We start from the raw sequence: 19,370 nt of genomic DNA, 5'->3' as shown, positions 1-19,370 counted from the left end.
GAGGGCAGTGTCACTGGCCCTCATATGTGGGATCCGAACCAGGGCCCTCTGGCATCCCAAGCCAGTTCTTAACCATCGCGCCACTCGGCTGGCCCCATGCATCTTAACTATAATCAGCAATTAGCTTTTCAGGGCAAGAACCAGAGTATAACTTTGTATTACTGTTTATACTGGGATTAGAATTACAAGACAGGCCTGTTTGTTTTCTCTCTTCACCTTATTTTTTCACCCTGCCAGAGAGTAGTGATTTGAGAACAGGATTGGAAATTACAATATTTGTTTGTAGCTCCAGCTCTACCAAATATAGTCCTGTGTTTTAGGGAGAATTCATTTAACTTCTCTGAGCTTCAGTTTCATCAGTTACAAGTAGGAAGAATAGCTTCTCTAAATCACAAAAATAATGACATAGAAGTGTTTTGTGAAAATGTTACATTTCAGATATGTCTCTAAGAATACTTTCTTTTTAAAAATCTGATTGAAGTTTCCTTTAAGTTTTAATTCTGACTTACTTGCCTTGCAGCGCAATTTAGTTTTTGCACAAACTAGTTTGCATATTCTGATTCTCCCTGACTCATCCTTGTTCCCTCCCTACTCTTTCTCACTGTTTTTCATTCCCTGGGTTTGTGCTGCTACAATAGAAGTAAGTCTGTCTCTTGAAAAGGGTAGTGCAAGTCTGCTTGCCAGTGGTAAGGCTTCTTTGTTTATTTTCTCCTATGTCATGTACTAAACTAAATACTTACTATGAAAGATTTAGTTTTATATTATATAAAAGATAATTTGGGAAAATATCGTGTAATGTCTATCATAATATTTAAGTAGTTTGAATAAAATTCATTTTTGACGTCTGGCTCTTTGACTTGAAGCTTTTCATTTCCATTTTAAGAATAGCAAACTTCAAGAAGTGTTTTAGAGTTGCTTTGGGTTTTTTTCCCCTCTTCGCCCCCCACTCCCACCCCATCCTCCACCACTGAGTCATTCGTTGTTCTCAGTCTAGTTGTGAAGGACGTTGCTTCACTGGCCCATGTTGGTAATTGTGATCATTGTGCTCTTCCCGGCTGAGGCAGATTGGTTGCTGGCCATTGGCCTGCTGCTCATGGAGGCTCTCGGCAGCTCATGCAGGCTGCCAGCCACTTATGGTAGCTCACAGCAGCACATTGCAGCCCCATTGCAGCCTATGCCATCGCCAGTGACTCACAGCAGCCCAGCTCCAGGTCGAGCTGTTGTTCACCATCTTAGCTGTAGAGGGCACAGCATCACTGGTCCTCATGTGGGAACCGAACCGGGGCCCTGCTGCTCAGAGCTGGTGCTCCCAAGCCAACTCTTAACCAACATGCCACTCACCCGGCCCTGACTTTGGGTAAATTACTTATCCTTTTCAGTCACTTCAGCTTCTTTGTCTGTAAAATGGAAATAATAATAAGACGTCACAATTTTGTGAGGTTTAAATAGATTAATTTAAGTAAAGTCTTTAGAAGGGCATATGATAAGATTTATATAAGGCTTAACTATTGTTTTTGACATCCAATTCTTATAGCAAGCTAAAGGATCTTGGGAAGTTACTTAATCTCTCTGGGCTTTATCTACTTAAAAAAGACATAGTTCTCTGCTTTTTTGTGTGTATTTAAACTGATAGTTTGTTCCCATTTTATATTATTTACACACACACACACACACACACACACACATACACACACACATTTTAAGCAGGTGGAACTATTTTATTTCACAGTTGTCTTTAAAGTCACAAAGGCACTATGTTCTTCATATAAAAACATTAGTACAGATGACTATACTTTCTAGAAAATGACTATATAGCCCCTCTCAAAGAAAAATGCATCCATTATATATGGTTTCAGTGAAGCTGCTTGGAAAAAACTCACATCTGGACAGACTCTTAAAACACACCATTCCACCACTGCATCTTTTCGTTCAAAGTATAGATTATTATCATCAGTATATGTTCTTGCATCTTACATATTAGATAATACACATATAAACTGGTTTATCATTTACTGCTCCATTGGTTCATCAGCCTTTTCTGCACATTGAGGTGGCTGTGCCTTTATAACTTTTCCAGACCTTCCAGGAATAGAGAGAGATCATCATCGTCATCATCATCATGAATCGTAAACTCCAAGTCTTTACCAACAATTCCAATGGAAACTTTCTTTGTAGTTAGATCCTGTTCTGCAGGAAGTGTCTCTCGTAAAGCATGCAGACCATGCTTAACCAGTTCATTCAAATCGCACCCCTATGTTTGTCTAAGTAACTATGAGCTGACTGAGACGGGCCCCAGTGAACATAGCTCTGCACTCAAAATAGCAGATGTACAGGTTTGGAAAATAGGAGGGCCCATATCACCATAACCAGCAGTCCCACACCATATGGCCTCTGGCCATATCTTTGCACTGGTATCTGGGTCTTACTTCCAATTAGAGATGCAAGATGGGACACAAGAAGAGGTCTGTCAAATACAGATTTGGAATCCAAATACCCCTGGTGCATAAAATTACATAACAGTCTAGCATCAGCAGTAAGTCCCACAATTGAGATACCAACATGATTGTCAGCATAGAGAATTTTTTTTTGATAAGCTGCAAGTTCTGACTGTTGTCTGCAGTGCAACCAACACTGTGTGGCTTTTTGGTTTCAGATCAACTGTGGTTAAGCCTTGTTTGACAACTTCCATTGCATATTCAGTTCGATGAATCCTGCCCTGAGGGCTCCAAACAGTGACATCATTGTCAAACTTGGTTTTGTCGAGGTCCTGGCTGCCCCCTCCTGCAAAGCTGCCAACCAACAAGCCAGTTTTATAATTTCGAGCTCTTGAAGTTACTACTACTTTGTGTTTTTTGTATCAGTGGGACTAAAGAAATAGATATTTTGTGCTAAAATGATTAGATTGGAATAATTCTAAGACGACATGTAGATATTATTCCCCTAATGTGCTAGGTTTTAGGCAAAGTATTACCCAAAACAGCTGTTCTTCTTTTAGTGAAAATCTGCTCTTCATTATTGGCAGTAATTGTTAAGAGAGAGTCCTCCATTTTTTATTTTTGCTTTATACGAATTGGTCCCCAGGAGTAAAAGTCTCAGTGGCCATCTATTTTTCCATTGTTGCTGTATTGGGCCCTCCCCTCCCCCATGTATCCAGTGAAAAGCAGGTGCCAAACCTGAATTTGCATTAACCCAGTGAACACTGCTTGCCTCACACTGGTGACTTCCTTTAGACCCTGCCCCACTCAACTAGGACACTGCCTTTGGCTGTTTCAGTGGTTGTGCCTTTTACTGATTGGTCCCAGGCTTGATGCGGGTGGCAGCTGGCCTTGGGTTGCAGTGTGGCGTCCCACATGCATCCAGGGCCAGTACAGGCAGCTGCCAACTGCAGATCACTTTGTATCTCCTTCCATTTGACCCCGGGCCTGACCAGGCAGCAGCTGACATAGTCCTGCACCAGAGCCCCTCTTAAGAGGCTAAGAGGCTCCAGAACCAACACACTTGGTGGCTCACCTAAGATCACAACATAGCAACACCCAATTAGCTACACAAACGACACACCCAAAGGGTGGTCTTGGCAGACACCAGGTGAATCTTGCTCCGTGGGGTCAGCCCCCACTGTGGTCATGGCTAGTCCTCACATCCAGTCAGCCTGAGATTCAGCCCCACCCACTGATGAGCAAACAGCAATCAAGGCTCAACTATAACATGGTGGTAGTCAATCCAAACAAGGGAAACACCTGGAGCACCTAGCTCAGATGACCAGGGAGATGATGCCACTGTGCCCCACAAGACAGCTATTACATAAGGTCACTCTGTCAAGACTGAGAGACATAACAGATCTACCTAATATAGAAACTAACAAGGGAGAAAGCCAAAATGAGGAGACAGAAACATGTTCCAAATGAAAGAACAGGACAAAACTCCAGAAAAAAGACTAAACAAAAAGGAGGCAAACAATCTACCAGATACAGAGTTGAAAACACTGGTTTAAGGATGCCGAACAGACTTAGGGGAAGAATAGATCAACTCAATGAGAACTTCAACAAAAGAAGAGTAAACATAAAAATGGATGTAGAAACCATAAAAAAGAACCAGTCAGAAATGAAGAATACAATTACTGAAATGAAGAATACACGAGGAGGAATCAACAGCAGATTAGATGAAGCAGAGGATTGAATCATCAATTTGGAAAACAGGGTAGCAGAAAACACCCAATCAGAACAGAAAAAAGAATTATTAGGGGCCAGCCAAGTGGCTCAGTTGGTTAAGAGCGCGAGCTCTGAGCAACAGGGTCGCCAATTCGATTCCCACATGGGCCAAAGAGCTGCGCCCGAGCTGAGCTGCGCTGAGCTGCCGACAGGCGACTGGATGGCTCAGTGGTTAGAGCATGCGCTCTTAGCAACAAGGTTTCTGGTTCGACTCCCGCATGGGATGGTGGGCTACGCCCACCTGCAACTAAGATTGAACACTGCACCTTGAGCTGAGCGCCTGCGAGCTGCTGACGGGTGGCCAGATGGCGACTGGACTTGGAGCTGAGCTAGCTGCACCCTCCACAACTAAGATTGAAGGACAATAACTTGGCTGTTCTCCTTCCCCAATTCCCCAATAAAAAATCTTTAAAAAAAAATTATTAAAACTGAGAATCGTTTAAGAGACCTCAGGGACAACATCAAGCATAACAATATTTTCATAATACAAGTACCAGAAAGAGAAGAGAGACAGCAAGTGATTGAATACCTATTTGTGAAATAATGACTGAAAACTTCCCTAACCTGTGAAAGGAAATAGGCACACAAATTCAGGAAGTACAGAGAGTCCCAAAGAAGATGAATTCAAAGAGACCCACACCAAGACACATCATAATGTAAATGCCAAAGGTTAAATACAGAGAGAATCTTAAAAGCAGGAAAAGAATGACAGTTAGTTACCTACAAGGGAGTTCCCATAAGACTGAGCTGATTTCTCAACAGAAACTTTGAAGGCCAGAAGGGATGGGCATGAAATATTCAAAGTGATGAAAAGTAAAACTTATAACCAAAATTACTCTACCCAGCAAGGCTTCATTTAGAATTGAAGGAGACATAAAGAGCTTTCTAGACAAGAAAAAGCTAAAGAAATTCATCACCACCAAACCAGTATTAAAAGATGTTAAAGGAACTTCTTTAAGAAGAAGAAAAAAAACATAAATGCAAATAATAGAGACAATGACTACATACAAAGGTCTGACAACTAAGTTCATGAACTAGCTGCCGTGTGCTTACATTGACAGCACTATACAAACAGCATGGTAAGGTTTCATAACCTTGGTATATCAGTGTCTCACAGCTGTGTTCATGTTGACATGTGGCAGTGTCTTGCTGAGTGGTGTTCATTATTACTGTTTGTTTTTGTGTGCTGTCACAAGAATGTTTGATCTTGAATTAGAGCAACAAGTGTCTGAGATTGAATTTCTTGTTAAACGTGGCAAGAGTGGGAGTGAAATCAGAGACATGTTAGTTCAAGTTTATGGAGATAATGCCATGAAGAAAACAACAGATTAAACAAACGGATTAAACATTTTTCTGAGGGGAGAGAATGCGTCACTGATGAAGAGAGGTCAGGGCAGCCAGTAATGAGCAGAACAGACGAAAACATTGCAAAAATTCATCAAATTGTGCGTCAGAATCGCCAGCTGACTGTGAGAAGCATAGCAAACCAAGTAAACATTGATAGAGAGACAGTTAGGAAAATCTTTTTTTTTTTTTAAAGATTTTATTGAGCAATTGGGGGAGGAGAACAGTGTTGGGGAATTGGGGAGGGAGACCAGCCAAATTGTTGTTCTTCAACCTTCATGATGGAGGGTGCCAGTCGCCATCTGTCTTCCCGTTGGCAGCTCGTGGCCTCTAAGCTCAATGTGCTGTGTTCAATCTTAGTTGTGGGTGGCATAGTTGTGGCATAGCCACCATCTGGGCATTGAAACAGCAGCCTTGTTGTTGAGAGTGCACGCTCCATTCACTGAGCCATCTGGGCAGCAGCTCAGCTCAAGGTGCCAAGTTCAGTCTTAGTTGCAGTGGGCATAGCCCACCATTGAACAGGCAGTCTTGTTGTTACACCAGCTGAGCCATCCTGCCACCTCTTGGCAGCTCAGTGACAGCTCAGCTCGGGCGCAGCGTCACTGGCCCATGTGGGAATCGAACCAGAGGCCCTGTTGCTCAGAGCTTGCGCTCTTAAGCCAACTCTTAACTGAGCCACTCGGTCGGCCCCAGTTAGGAAAATCTTAACTGAAAATTTTGACATGAGAAAGGTGTGTGCAAAAATGGTCCCAAAGGAGCTCACCAATGAACAAAAGCAAAGGGAGTTTTTAGGCAGTAAACAAGTAACTGTATTGGAATACTGTCCTTACTCACCTAGTCTGGCCCCCAATGACTTCTTTCTTTACCGAAAGATAGAGTAAATACTGAAAGGAGGACATTCTGATGACATTCAGGACATCAAGGGTAATATGATGACAGTTCTGATGGCCATTCCAGAAAAAGAGTTCCAAAATTGCTTTGAAGGGTGGACTAGGCGCTGGCGTCAGTGCATACTGACTTTGAAGGTGGCCATAGTGATATTCAGCAATGAGGTATGTAGCACTTTTTCTAGGATGGGTTTGTGAACTTAACTGTCAGACCTCTATCAATAATTACTTTAAATGTAAATGGATTAAATGCTCCAATCAAAAGACACAGGGTGGCTCAATGGACAAGTAAACAAGATCCAGACATATACTTCCTACAAGACACCCATTTCAGACCAAAGCACACACACAGACTGAAAGTAAAGGGATGGAAAAAGATATTTCATGCAAATGGAAATGAGAAAAGAAAAGCTGGGGCTGCAATACTTATATCAGACAAAACAGACTTTAAAACAAAGGATATAACAGGAGACAAAAGGTACTACATAGTGATAAAGGGATCAACCCAACAAGAGGTTATAACCCTTTTTAACATTTATGCACCCAACAAATTCATAATGCTAATATTGAAGAATATAAAGGGAAAGATTGATAGTAACACAGTAATTGTGGGGGATGTTAACACCCTATTGACATCAGTGGATAGATCATACAGACAGAAAATCAACAAGGAGCAGCTGTCTTAAATGACAAAGTAAACCAGATGGATTTAATTGATATTTTTAGAGCATTTCACCCCAAAGCAGTAGAATATACTGTCTTTTTAAGCACACATGGGACATTTTCCAAGACAGACCACATGTTAGTTCACAAAACAAGTCTCTATAAATGTAAAAAGACTGAAATCATATCAAGTACCTTCTTTGACCACAGTGGTATGAAACTAGAAATCAATTACAAGAAGAAAAGTGAAAAACACAAAAACACTTGGAGGCTAAATAGCATGCTACTAAACAATGAATGGATCAATAATGAGATCAAGAAAGAAATCAAAAGCTATCTTGAGACTAATATAAATGAAAACACAATGACCCAAAATCTGTGGGACACAGTGAAAACAGTTCTAAGAGAGAAATTCATTGCAATAGAGGCCTACCTCTAGAAACAAGAAAAGTCTCGGGCCAGCCGAGTGGCTCAGTTGGTTGAGTTGGCTTAAGAGCACGAGCTCTGAGCAACAGAGTCACCAGTTCAGTTCCCACATGGGCCAGTGACGCTGCGTCTGAGCTGAGCTATCGCTGAGCTGCCAAGAGGTGGCAGGATGTCTCAGGTGGTGTAACAACAAGATTGCCTGTTTGATGGTGGGCTACGCCCACCCGTAACTAAGACTGAACTTGGCACTTTGAGCTGAGCTGCTGCCCGGATGGCTCAGTGTGCTCCTAACAACAAGGCTGCCGGGTTCAACTCCCACATGGGATGGTGGCTATGCCCACCCATAACTAAGATTGAACATAGCACCTTGAGCTTAGAAGACACGAGCTGTCCACGGGGAAGCCAGATAGCGACTGGCACCCTCCACAACAAAGATTGAAGAACAACAACTTGGCTGGTCCCTTTCCCCAATTCTCTAACACTTTTCCCCTCCCCCAATTCCCCAATTAAAAAAAATTAAAAAAAAAGAAACAAAAGTCTCAAATAAACACTCTAACTGTACACCTAAAAGAACTAGAAAATGTAGAACAAGTGAAACCCAAAGTGAGTAGAAGGAAGGAAATAAGATCAGAGCAGAAATAAACTACACAGTGTCTTAAAAAAAAATACAAAAGATCAATGAAATCAAGAGCTGGTTCTTTGAAAAGATAAAATCAATAATCCTTTAACCAGGGATGACCGGTTAGCTCAGTTGGTTGGAGCATGGTGCTGATAACACCAAGGTTGCTTGTTCAATCCATGCATGGGCCATTGTGAGCTGCACCCTCCCTAAAAGAGTCACCTATGCCATTGTAGCATGAAAGCAATGTGTAACCAATGACCATGGCTATTCCCCAATAAAATTAAAAAACAAAAAATAATAATAATTCTTTAACCAGACTCATCAAGACAAAAGAGAGGACCAAATAAATAAAATCAGAAATGAAAGAGAAGTGACAGCTGACACCACAGAAATAAACACAAAGGATTATAAGAAAATACTATGAATTAATTATATGCCAACAGATTGGATAATCTGGAAGAAATGGATCAATTCCTAGAAATAGTCTTTTTTTTTTATTGTTAGTTTCAGGTGTACAGAACAATGCAATAGTTACCCTTTTCACCCTCACAAAGTAACAACCCCTCTCCCCCCATCTATTGCCCTCCCATCCCCGATATCATGCTTATCTATTACAATTCCATTGAATCCGTTCCCGCTCTCTACTCCATGTCCCGAGACTATATGTATACATATATAATTATAGTTGACATACAATATTATTCAACATCAGCTTCAGAAATACAATGCGGTGGTCAGGCCTCTACACCGACTATGAAGTGGACTCCCCAACAGGACATGGGTCCATCTGGCCCCCTAAGAAATATTTACAACATTATTGATTATATTCCTCGGACTGTCTTTTTCTATCCCTGAGGCCATATTGCAGTTACCAATTTGTATTGTCTCATCCATTCCCCTTCTCCTTCATCCCCACCCCCTCCCAACTAACAACCCTCAGTTCTTCCTCTGTGTCTCTGAGACTATCTCCATCCACTTCTCCCATCCATTCCGTTCCTTAGAATCCACGTATAAGTGAGATCATATGATATTTGTCTTTCTCTGACTGACTTATTTCACTTAGCATAATGTTCTCTAGTTAGAAATAGTCTTTTAAGGCTGATCCAAGAAGAAACAGAAAATCTGAACAGACCAATAATTACTAACAAAATTTAATCACTAATCAAAATCTCCTAACAAACAAAAGTCCTGGACCAGATAGCTTCACAGGTGAATTTTACCAAACATTCAAAGAAGAATTAACACCTATCATCCTCAAAATATTCCAGAAAATTCAAGAGGAGGGAAGACTCCAAGCTCACTTTATGAGGTCAGCATTATCCTTATTCTGAACCCAGACAAAGACACCACAAAAAAAATAAAATTATAGGCCAATGTCCCTGATGAACAGAGATACAAAAATCCTCAACAAAATAATAGCAAACTGAATTCAGCAATACAGTAAAAATATGATACACAATGGTCAAATGGTTTTTTTTTCTGGGATACAATGTTGGTTCAATATCTGCAAATCAATTAACATGTTATACCACATATACAAAATGAAGGGGAAAAAATCATATGATCATATCAGTAGATGCATAAAACCATTTGCAGACTCTAGCATCCATTTATAATAAAACTCTAAGCAAAGTGAGGATAGGGGGAACATACCTCAGCATAATAAAGGCCATACATCACAAACGCACAGCTAATATTGTACTCAATGGTGAAGAGCTAAAAACGTTTTCCTTAAGATCAGGAACAAGACAAGGATGTCCACTTTTATTCAATATAGTATTGAAAGCCCTAGCCAGAGCAATCAGACAAGAAGAAATAAAAGGAATCCAAATTGGAAAGGAAGAAGTTAAACTGTCATTATTTGCAATGACATGATACTATATAGAGAGAAAACCCTAAAGATTCCACCAAAAAACTACTAGAACTGACAAATGAATTCAGTCAAGTAGCAGATTACAAAATTAATATTAAGAAATTGGTTGCATCATTATACACAAATAATGAACTATCAGAAAGAAATTAAGAAAACAATCTTGTTTAAAATTGAACCAAAGAAATAAAATAAAATACCTAGGAATAAATTTAAGCAAGGAGGTAAAAGACCTGTTGTACCTTTATAAGAAAATTAAAAGACATTCCAAAAGAAATTGAAGAACATACAAATAAATGGAAGCATATACCATGCTCATGGATAGGAGGAATTAACATCGTGAAAATGTCCCCACTACCCACAGCAATGTACAGAGTCAGTGCAATCCCTATCAAAATACCAATGGCATTTTCCACAGAACTAGAACAAATAATCCTCAAATTTATATGGAACCACAATGACCCCAAATAGCCAAAGCAATCTTGAAAAAGAACAAAGTTGGAAATACCACACTACCTGATATCAAATTATACTACAAGGGTATAGTAATCAAAACAGCATGGTACTAGAGTAAAAACAGACACAATCAATGGAACAGAATAGAGAGTCCAGAAACAAACCCACGCCTATGGCGAAGGAGACAAAAACATACAGTGGGGTAAAGACAGTCTATTCAATAAATGGTGTTGGGAAAAGTGGACAGACACATGCAAAAAAAAATGAAGCTGTACCACCTTCTTATACTATATACAAGAATAAACTCAAAATGGATTAGTCTTAAACGTAGGACCTGAAATCATAAATCTCCTAGAAGAAAACATAGGCAGTAAACTCTCTGAGAGTACTCTTAGTGATATTTTTGTTGATATGTCTGCTTGGGCAAGGGTAACAACAGAAAAAAATAAATGGGACTAATAAAATTAAAAAGATGTTTTGCACAGCAAAGGAAACCATCCACAAAATGAAAAGACAGCCCACTAAATGGGAGAAGTTATTCTCCAGTGATACATCTGATAAGGGGTTAATATTCAAAGTTTATAAATAACTCATACAACTTAACACCAAAACCAAAAAAATACTATTAAAAGTTTTAAAATGGGAAGAGGACCTGAACGTACTTTTCTCCAAAGGTGACCAATAGACATGTGAAAAGATGCTCCACATCTCTCATTATCAAAGAAATTCCAATTAAAATCACAATAAGTTATCGCCTTACACCTGTCAGAATAGCTACCATCAATAAATCAACAAACAAGTGTTGGTGAGGATGCGGAGAAAAGGGAACTCTTGTGCACTATTGGTGGGATTGCAAAGTGGGGCAGCCACTATGGAAATCAGTATGGAGGTGCCTCAAAAAATTAATAATAGAACTACTTTATGACCCAGCATTTCCACTTCTGGTATTTATCCAAAGAAATCCAAAACATTAATTTGAAAAGATATATGCACCCTTATGTTCATGGCAGCATTATTTACAATAGCCAAGATATGGAAGCAACCTAAGTGCCCATCAGTAGACAGTTGGGTAAAGAAGTGGTCTATTACTCAGCCAAAAAAAAAAAGAATCTTATGATTTGCAATAACATGGATGGACCTAGAGGGTATTATGCTAAGTGAAATAAGTCAGACAAAGACAGATACCATATGATTTCACTTATGTTGAATCTAAAGAATAATATAAATGAACAAACAAAACAGAAACAGACTCATAGATACAGAAAACAAACTGATGGTTGCCAGATGGGAGGGAGTTAGGGGCTGGGTGAAAAAGGTGAAGGGATTAAATTGGTAGTTAGAAAATGGTCATCTGAAGTAAAGCATAGGGAATATATAGTCAATAATATTGTAATTACTGTGTGTCGTGCCAGGTGGGCACTAGATTTATCAGGGGGGTCACTTCTTTTTTTCTTTTTTTTTTTTTTAAAGGACAGTTTATTAGAAGAAAAAAAATAGCATTTCAAAGTAGCAAAAGCAGACCCAAGCAGTAAAGAATGGCTCAAGGGCCATTATTAGAAGAGAAAATACACTCCAAAGAGTTTGGAGCGGGCCGAGCAAAAGGAGCTCAAAAGGCTAAGGAGATCACTTCTTTTTGCTGTTGTTTTTTTCTTTTTAATTATTTTTTTAAAGATTTTATTGGGAAATTGGGGGGAGGGTAACAGCGTTGGGGAATCGGGGAAGGGGAACAGACAGGTAGACAAATTGCTGTTTTGTTCTTCAGTCTGGTTGTGGAGGACGTCGCTTCACTGGCCCATGTTGGTATGATCATTGTGCTCTTCCCGGGTGAGGCAATCGGTCGCCGGTCATTGGTTGGCCGGTCACAGTGGCTCCCGGTAGCTCACACTGGCTACCAGCTGCTCACACTGGCTGCCAGCCACTCACGTAGCTCACGGCAGCCCACTGCAGCCCTGCTGCAGCCTACGCCGTTGCCGGCGACTCACAGCAGCCCAGCTCCAGGTTGAGCTGTTGTTCATCATCTTAGCTGTAGAGGGCGAGCATCACTGGCCCTCAATGTTGGATCTGAACTGCAGCCCTGCTGCTCAGAGCTGGTGTTTCCAAGCGAGCTCTTAACCAGCCGAGCCACCCGCCCGGCCCTCTTTTTAATTTTTTAATGGGGGAACAGTGTGTTTCTCCAGGACCCATCAACTCCAAGTCAAGTAGTTGTCTTCAGTCTAGTTTTGGAGGTTGCAGCTCCTTGGCCCAGGTGGGAATCAAACCAGCACCCTTGGTTGTATGAGCCTGCGCTCTAACCACCTGAGCTAGCCAGATGCCCTGGGATCACTTCTTATGTAAATGTCTAACCACTATGCTGTACACTTGAAATTAATATAATGAATGTCAATTGTAATTGAAAATAAAATAGAAGAGATGAGAGAGAAGGGTCAAGTTTAATTCCCTTCTCTACCCAAGGAAGGATATTGTTTCAAATTGCTTTTACTTTTTAAATTTTCCCGTCTAGATTGTATTTTAGAGTAGTTCTTTTTGTCCCATCACCATACCGCCAAAACAATAGTAATAAAAACAATGACAGCAATAAGAATAATGAAAAATAGCATAAATTATTGAATGCTTACTATGTACAAGATGTAGTGCTAAACAGTGTAAATACCATATCTAATTTTTGTTAACAGTGTTATTAAAGTCAGTCATTCCCATTTATGAAGAATTTGAAGTTTAAAAGGTTAAGCAAGGCATTCAAAATCACACAGCTGGTACCTGGTGGAGCAGGGATTCAAACCAGTTTCTTTTTATTATACTACAAATATTGCACATATTGATTTGCCTCTCCACTCAGATCCTACCAGGACCTCTTCGTAAGGAGACTGAAGCAGGGGTTGAGGTAGAATGTGGGGCAGTTAGAATGCTGCTGTTATGAGCATGTGATTTCTGGCTCCCTGTTTTTGTGGAATGGTTAAAGGGGACTACTAATTTATATTAGACTCTTAGTGTGCACAGAAAGGTTTTGGTCTTGATTTAAGAATAAAATTAGTCTATTTCATATAAATAGCGGCCATAATCACAAAATAAAGTCGGAATTAATTTGCTTTACATATTCTATTCAAACTCTCTATAGCATTTATGAGTGTCATCCAGACTCTTTGTAAAACTTTTTATAGATCTGACATTACACGCCATCATGTCTTTCTGATCATGTCATAACCTCTGGGTTTCCCTAGCACCCTGTGCATTCACCTGTCTTAAAGTTTCCTGTGTCATGTTGAAATGAGTTACTCATATTCCAGTCTTCACATCTAGACAGTTAACTTTTTAGGAACAAAAATTGGGTCTCATTCTTTCCTATAACTCTGGTGCCTAACACAGACCTAGGTTCTATTAAACTTAACTGTTACACGTGAAATTGAAGACCAACAGTATTGGTTTGTGTTACTTTTGTGTAGGCTCTTGCTAAAGAGAGAAGTAAGAGTCCCACATTTCTGGTGTTCCTCCATTCTGCCTCTGCTATCAGAGTAATTTTAAAGAGGAACTCTGATGGACATTTTGTAGCTCAAAGACTTCATTGACTAATAATTTCCTATTGAATCAAGTTCCTATTTCTTAGCTCTGTATCAAGCTCCTCCCCAGTTCTGCCCTGACTGAACTTGCTATTCTTCTTCACATGCACCAATTAACCTGGGTTACTTCCTAGTCCCCTTTTCATATTCCCATGCTGTTGTTGGTATTGTGCCTTCTACATGGCTTTCACCATGAAACCTTCCCCTTTTTTCGGATGTCAGTGTAGATGCTGGTTCTGCCATGAAGCTGTCAGTCATCTCCCTGCCTTCTCCAGCCTCCATCAAAGGAAGTCAGGGCCCCCACCTGAGCTCTCAATAATACTTGGACTAGGGGGAAGCATTGCTTCTGTACCCTACTAAGTCATAAGTTCCTTGAGAGCAAGGTGCTTGCCTTTGTTTTCCCTGCTGTTTTGCATGAAATTGAATTGAATATAAATTAACATTGATTTTTTTTTTTTAGTTTCAAGGAAACTGGTCAGAGGACCATCTTGTTAAAAATTCTTCCTCTACATTGATCTACAAGTAAATGCATTCAATCCAGAAAGTATGCAGGTTTAAACAATATATTTATTCCTGAAACTTCAGTTTAGGAAATAATTTTTCTTCCATACTTACATTTATATTAGATACATTTACCATTCTTTGTATTGACGCCTCCTCCTCCTTTTCTAGGGCACTGTCTTTAATCTTGAGTCCGAGGAGGAAGAATTCCCTGGAATCGTTGCAGAAGATAGCAATGACATTTATATCCTGCCCAGTGACAACTCTGGACAAGTCAGTCTTCCAGAGTCTCCAACTGTGACCACTTCTTGGCAGTCAGAGAGCTTACCTGTTTCCCTGTCAGCCAGCCAGAGCTGGCACACAGAAAGCCTACCGGTGTCTCTCGGTCCTGAGTCCTGGCAGCAGATCACAATGGACCCTGAAGTCAAAAGCTTAGATAGCAATGGGGCTGGAGAGAAGAGCGAGAACAACTCTTCTAATTCTGACATTGTGCATGTGGAGAGAGAAGAGATACCTGAGGGTATGGAGGAGGCTGCTGTGGTGTCTGCAGCCTTGCCCACCAGGGAGCTGCAAGAGGCGTTCCCTGAAGCCCCAGCTCCCTCGCTTCCACACACCACTGCCACGTTCTTGCTGGAGATAAGGGAGCCTGGCACAGAAATAATTGCAGTTGAGAAAGTCAGCCCGGCTACGTCTTTGTTTGTAGAACTGGGTGAAGAAGAGGTGAAAGCAGCAACAATCGAACCTATTGACTTACAGGAGGAGGTGACCCGTGTGCTGGAACCCACAAAAACACTGCTGAGTGAAGAGGAGCCTAGCATAAAGAAAGAGAGCCTTACAGAAGGGGTCTCCCCTGCTGGAGAAGCAACGGCTACCCCGCTGTCGGGGGGCAAGTCTATACTGTTGTTTGGAGGGGCTGCCACTATCGCCATTCTGGCAGTGGCAGTTGGGGTGACGTTGGCTCTGAGAAAGAAATAGATTTTTCAGAAGAGAGAGGAGGACACAGGATACAAGGTATTAGTTATATTGCCTGAGTTTGAACCGCCAGCAGCTGATTGGACATTTGTGGAACACTCCTGGATAATTAGGGATTTCTGCCCAACAGGCAGTGAGTGGATTGATGCACATACTGGGGCTTGAGGTGGAGGGTGTTCATGTTTGTCTAAGTTCCAAGGGCCTTGGCTCATGTTGTGTTCAGGATCTTATGAGTAAGTACTCCCTCTAGTGCAGGGTGACTTGGGCTTGGCATCAGTGATGTCTTGAGAAGTCCTTGTTGTAGGAACCGTCTGGGGCACTGGAGGGTGTTAAGTGGCATCCCTGGCCTCCACCCACTAAATACCTGTAGCACCCCTCCCCCAGTTATGACCACCAAAACTATCTCCTAACATTGCCAAATGCCCCTTGGGGTAAAATTGTCCCTCCATTGAGAGCCACAGCTTAGAGGGAGAGGTTTAACTTGAAAGAATCTTGGATAGAAATTTCCAGGCAAGAGGACTTAGCTGTGGGCTCCTCAGCTACTGTCTGGGTCCTTCCCTTGGAATTCCATCTCTCCTGATGAACGTGCTGTTTTGTAGCCATTCCTTTGGCTCTTTTCTTCCCCCCATTTTGGTCCTGTAGTGTGAGATGCTCTCCCCTCATGCCTCAGCTCAGGTACCGCCCTGCTCTTCACCCACAGGTTCCTCCCCAGCTCCACGGGCGAGTGCTTGCTCTGTATCTGTCAGGTCCCTGATGCTTCTGACAGCCTCACCTTGTAAAGATGCTGCCTTTAGTAATCTTTAAAAAAATAAATAGAAAATAAGAAACCTAGAGCTCCCTGCCTGCGTGTAATGGTGGGTAACTGGCTAGAGAGCTTTGTCTCGATTGAAGCAGGAGGGTGGTATAGATGACCTGTTGCGCTCTCCTGGCTGTTGGGGTGGCTGCCCTGCTAAATGTATGGCAGCTGGCTGGCAGCATCTCTGTAACTGGATGGTCAGTCTGTGCCCTGGCCTCAGTCTTCTTACTGGTCAACCTAGGCAGTCCTTACTGGATTTTCATACTTGGGTTTACAGACTGGTTGAATCATAACTCATCAAATACAGAAAGTCTCCCAAATATCATTGAAATAAAAAGTATGATGAGAAGCTTGAATTTTTTATTACTTTTAAGATTCTAGTTTGGCTTTCAGAGCTCAAAAACAGAGCCTTCTTCGCTGAACTCTTCACTGTCCAAATGCCAGTGATAAACCAAAATGATCAGTTAGTATGTGCTAGTTGAGAATCGGCATAATTTTCTTTCATCTGGCTGATCCCATCCCTAAAGGGAGGGTGGGACTGTGTCTTTTTATGCCTGAGGGTCACAGTGTCACTATGCAAGACATATGTGCTTAATACAGGTCATCTCAGATTTATCTTAATAAATGTAACAAATTACTTTTTAGATCTTTAAATTTGTAATAAAATTAACTTTACCTATCCCGGTCACCAAAGCTTGATGTTTTAAATGTGCTTTCTTTTTTAAACTTATTTTTAAAAATTAAATCTTCTCCCTAAAGCAATACTATTGGGTTGTGGAAAAGTCATGACGTATTTTTTCTGGTTTTCGTTGCAAAAATGCGTCATGACTTTCCCGACAACCCAGTATTTAAAAGTTGGTCAGGAAAATTTATGAAGTGTGTTTGTGTGTCCGTCCAGCTTTATCATGCAGTGTATCTTCCTGTCCAAGTTTCAGTGTATCATTTAGGCAGTAATGTCTTTAAGGGTTTTGGTGCCCCTTGATTAATATAGCTAGAGGTGAGGGGGAGCTGGAGTTTGTATAGTAAGGAGTGTTTTCCTCCTTGGGCTCTGACAATTGTGTTGGATTACTCTGTGTTCTAATAGCTACATTTGTGTTTGCATAGTGTAAGAACAAACTGATACGTTATCTTGATTTTTTCCCCTTTATAATAAAATATTTAACTTCCAGTGTTCACTTTTAAACTCTGGATCCTCAGACACTTAACTGGCTGAACACATTTAAGCACTAACAGAAACCAGGTTCATTTCTGAGCTTCCAAAAGTAGATCTGTGGCTTAGGATATCTGGGTCTATTCTCCACAAAAGGAAAGGATAAGACATGTGATCTGATACTGCCTTGTGCTGCTTTTTTCCCCATCTGCTGAACATTAACCCACAGTGATTTGGCCAGTTGCCTTTTGCTGAGTAATGGTAAATGGATGGATCATAAATGGAGTGTGAGTGACAGGATGTGCCAGTGTCCCCATTCTTCACATCTTGATCCTCTGCCACTGGCAGTAGAAGGGAACACTCTAATAAAGACGGCTCCTTACAGCAGCTCCAATTTTTTGCTTTTACATTTAAAAGAAAATTGTTTTCACTCCCCACCTTTTTTGATGGGGGTTGGTAACTCGAGGTCATTCCTTCCCCCCCCCCCTCCACCCCCCCCCACTCTAATTTACATAACATCTAAATCAAAGGTAAAGGGAAGATTCAGAATAAATCCAACTTGTTTATGGACCTCAAATGCAGAATTAAGAATATCACCGTTTATCTTTCCTCGTCTTTGAACTATTGAGAAAAAGTTTTTGTTAGTAAGTCTAGAACTCTTAACTGCTCTACTGAATTTACGTGATGATTTCTGATTGCTTAGCAAAAAAAAGTGGTTTCTTGAGAAAAATACCAGAATTAAAGAATGCTAATTTATCTTGTCTGTAATAAAAGGTAATTCTGGGCCCAGAGAAATCAGTATCACAGAGTGCCTTAGAGGGAACTCATGACCATCACTGCCCTCTAGAAAGCTCTCCAGATGAAGAAAAACAGCTCTTGACCATCTGGTTCACAGTCACCACCCAGCCATCCTTGCTGCCTCCTTTCACCCATGTCCTATCTTGTACCAAATGCAGCCACTTGCAACCATAGCTGCCATTAATTTTCTGTGGAAATTAATTTCCTGTCTTTGTGCTATAATTCCAATATAAAAGTAATGCGTCCTCCTTGCCTTTTCCCTTAAAAGGTATATGACATGTGGACAAATGTCATCACATAGAATTTTAAAAATTTGGAGTGTTTTATAGAAATAAAAAGTATTATAGATAAGACTTTTCCCCCCTTTTCTTAGTTTCTTATATGATTTTACACATGCTTCTTTTTCAAAAAAATTGAGGTGATATTTCACCAAGAGAGCCTGCAGACTATCTGATCACTTTATAAAAACAGCTTCTAGCCCCTGAATCAATTCTCTCACAAACATCATTTCACTTCAAGTCTCAGCAACACACTTGGTGCCTGAAAGTTTCTTCTCTGGAGGACCAAGAGGTGCAGTTAGTAGTTAATCTGTTACACCCATTCGTCCCTTCAGCTTCAGCTGTGAGATGGGTTTGACTTTAGGGTACATATTTTTTCCATATTAGAATATCCTTTTCCTAAAAGAAGTGTGGGTAATTATAACTTTAGCAAGTAGTAATTGAGCTTTTGCAAATTGCCCGAAATTGTTCTAGTGTCCTCTTACCTTTCTTACCCTCACAGTTCTAATAGCTGTTCATATGCCTGTTATTCCCACTTTGCAGATTAAGGAAACCAATCAGTTTGGGAACTTTTCCAAAGTCTCGTAGCATGAGAGGCAAGGCAATGATTTGAATTTTTCTGACTCCATGTTTCTAATGCTTTTTCCAGTTTTTACCAATTTTTGTGACCCTGCAAAGCAGTGTTGGCAGGTTCTCTGCACACAGCTGGGCAGCCTGTGCTCACCACACAGTGTGCTCTGGGAGAAGAGAGCCTTTACTGACATGTGCAGAGGCACCACGTAGGCTGGTCCGAGCTGAGCGTGTTCTACCAGGGACATAACTGGAAGAGGTTATTATGTCCAGCA

General features: G+C 40.9%; 1 protein-coding gene and 1 pseudogene across 6 annotated transcripts in view; one reads left to right on the top strand and one right to left on the bottom strand.

The window, feature by feature from the left end:
* BCL2L13 (BCL2 like 13) overlaps positions 1 to 15,506 on the top strand; it is a 90,524-nt gene extending 75,018 nt beyond the window's left edge. For 5 of the 6 annotated variants that reach the window (XM_019629978.1, XM_019629976.1, XM_019629977.1 and 2 more), the window contains one exon: positions 14,703 to 15,506. In XM_019629978.1, coding sequence (XP_019485523.1) covers positions 14,703 to 15,506 — 804 coding nt within the window. Of the gene's footprint in view, positions 1 to 638; positions 660 to 14,702 lie in introns of those variants that run through there. The other variant, XM_019629981.1, reaches the window with a different exon arrangement.
* LOC109374947 (proteasome subunit alpha type-1 pseudogene) lies at positions 1,577 to 3,625 on the bottom strand (annotated as a pseudogene).
* Positions 15,507 to 19,370: the final 3,864 nt, after the last annotated feature.

The sequence above is a fragment of the Hipposideros armiger genome, unplaced genomic scaffold (assembly GCF_001890085.2).
Source record: "Hipposideros armiger isolate ML-2016 unplaced genomic scaffold, ASM189008v1 scaffold_878, whole genome shotgun sequence".
NCBI lineage: Eukaryota > Metazoa > Chordata > Mammalia > Chiroptera > Hipposideridae > Hipposideros > Hipposideros armiger.
Note: the sequence above shows the minus strand (reverse complement) of the source record. Positions and strands in the feature narration are given on the sequence as shown.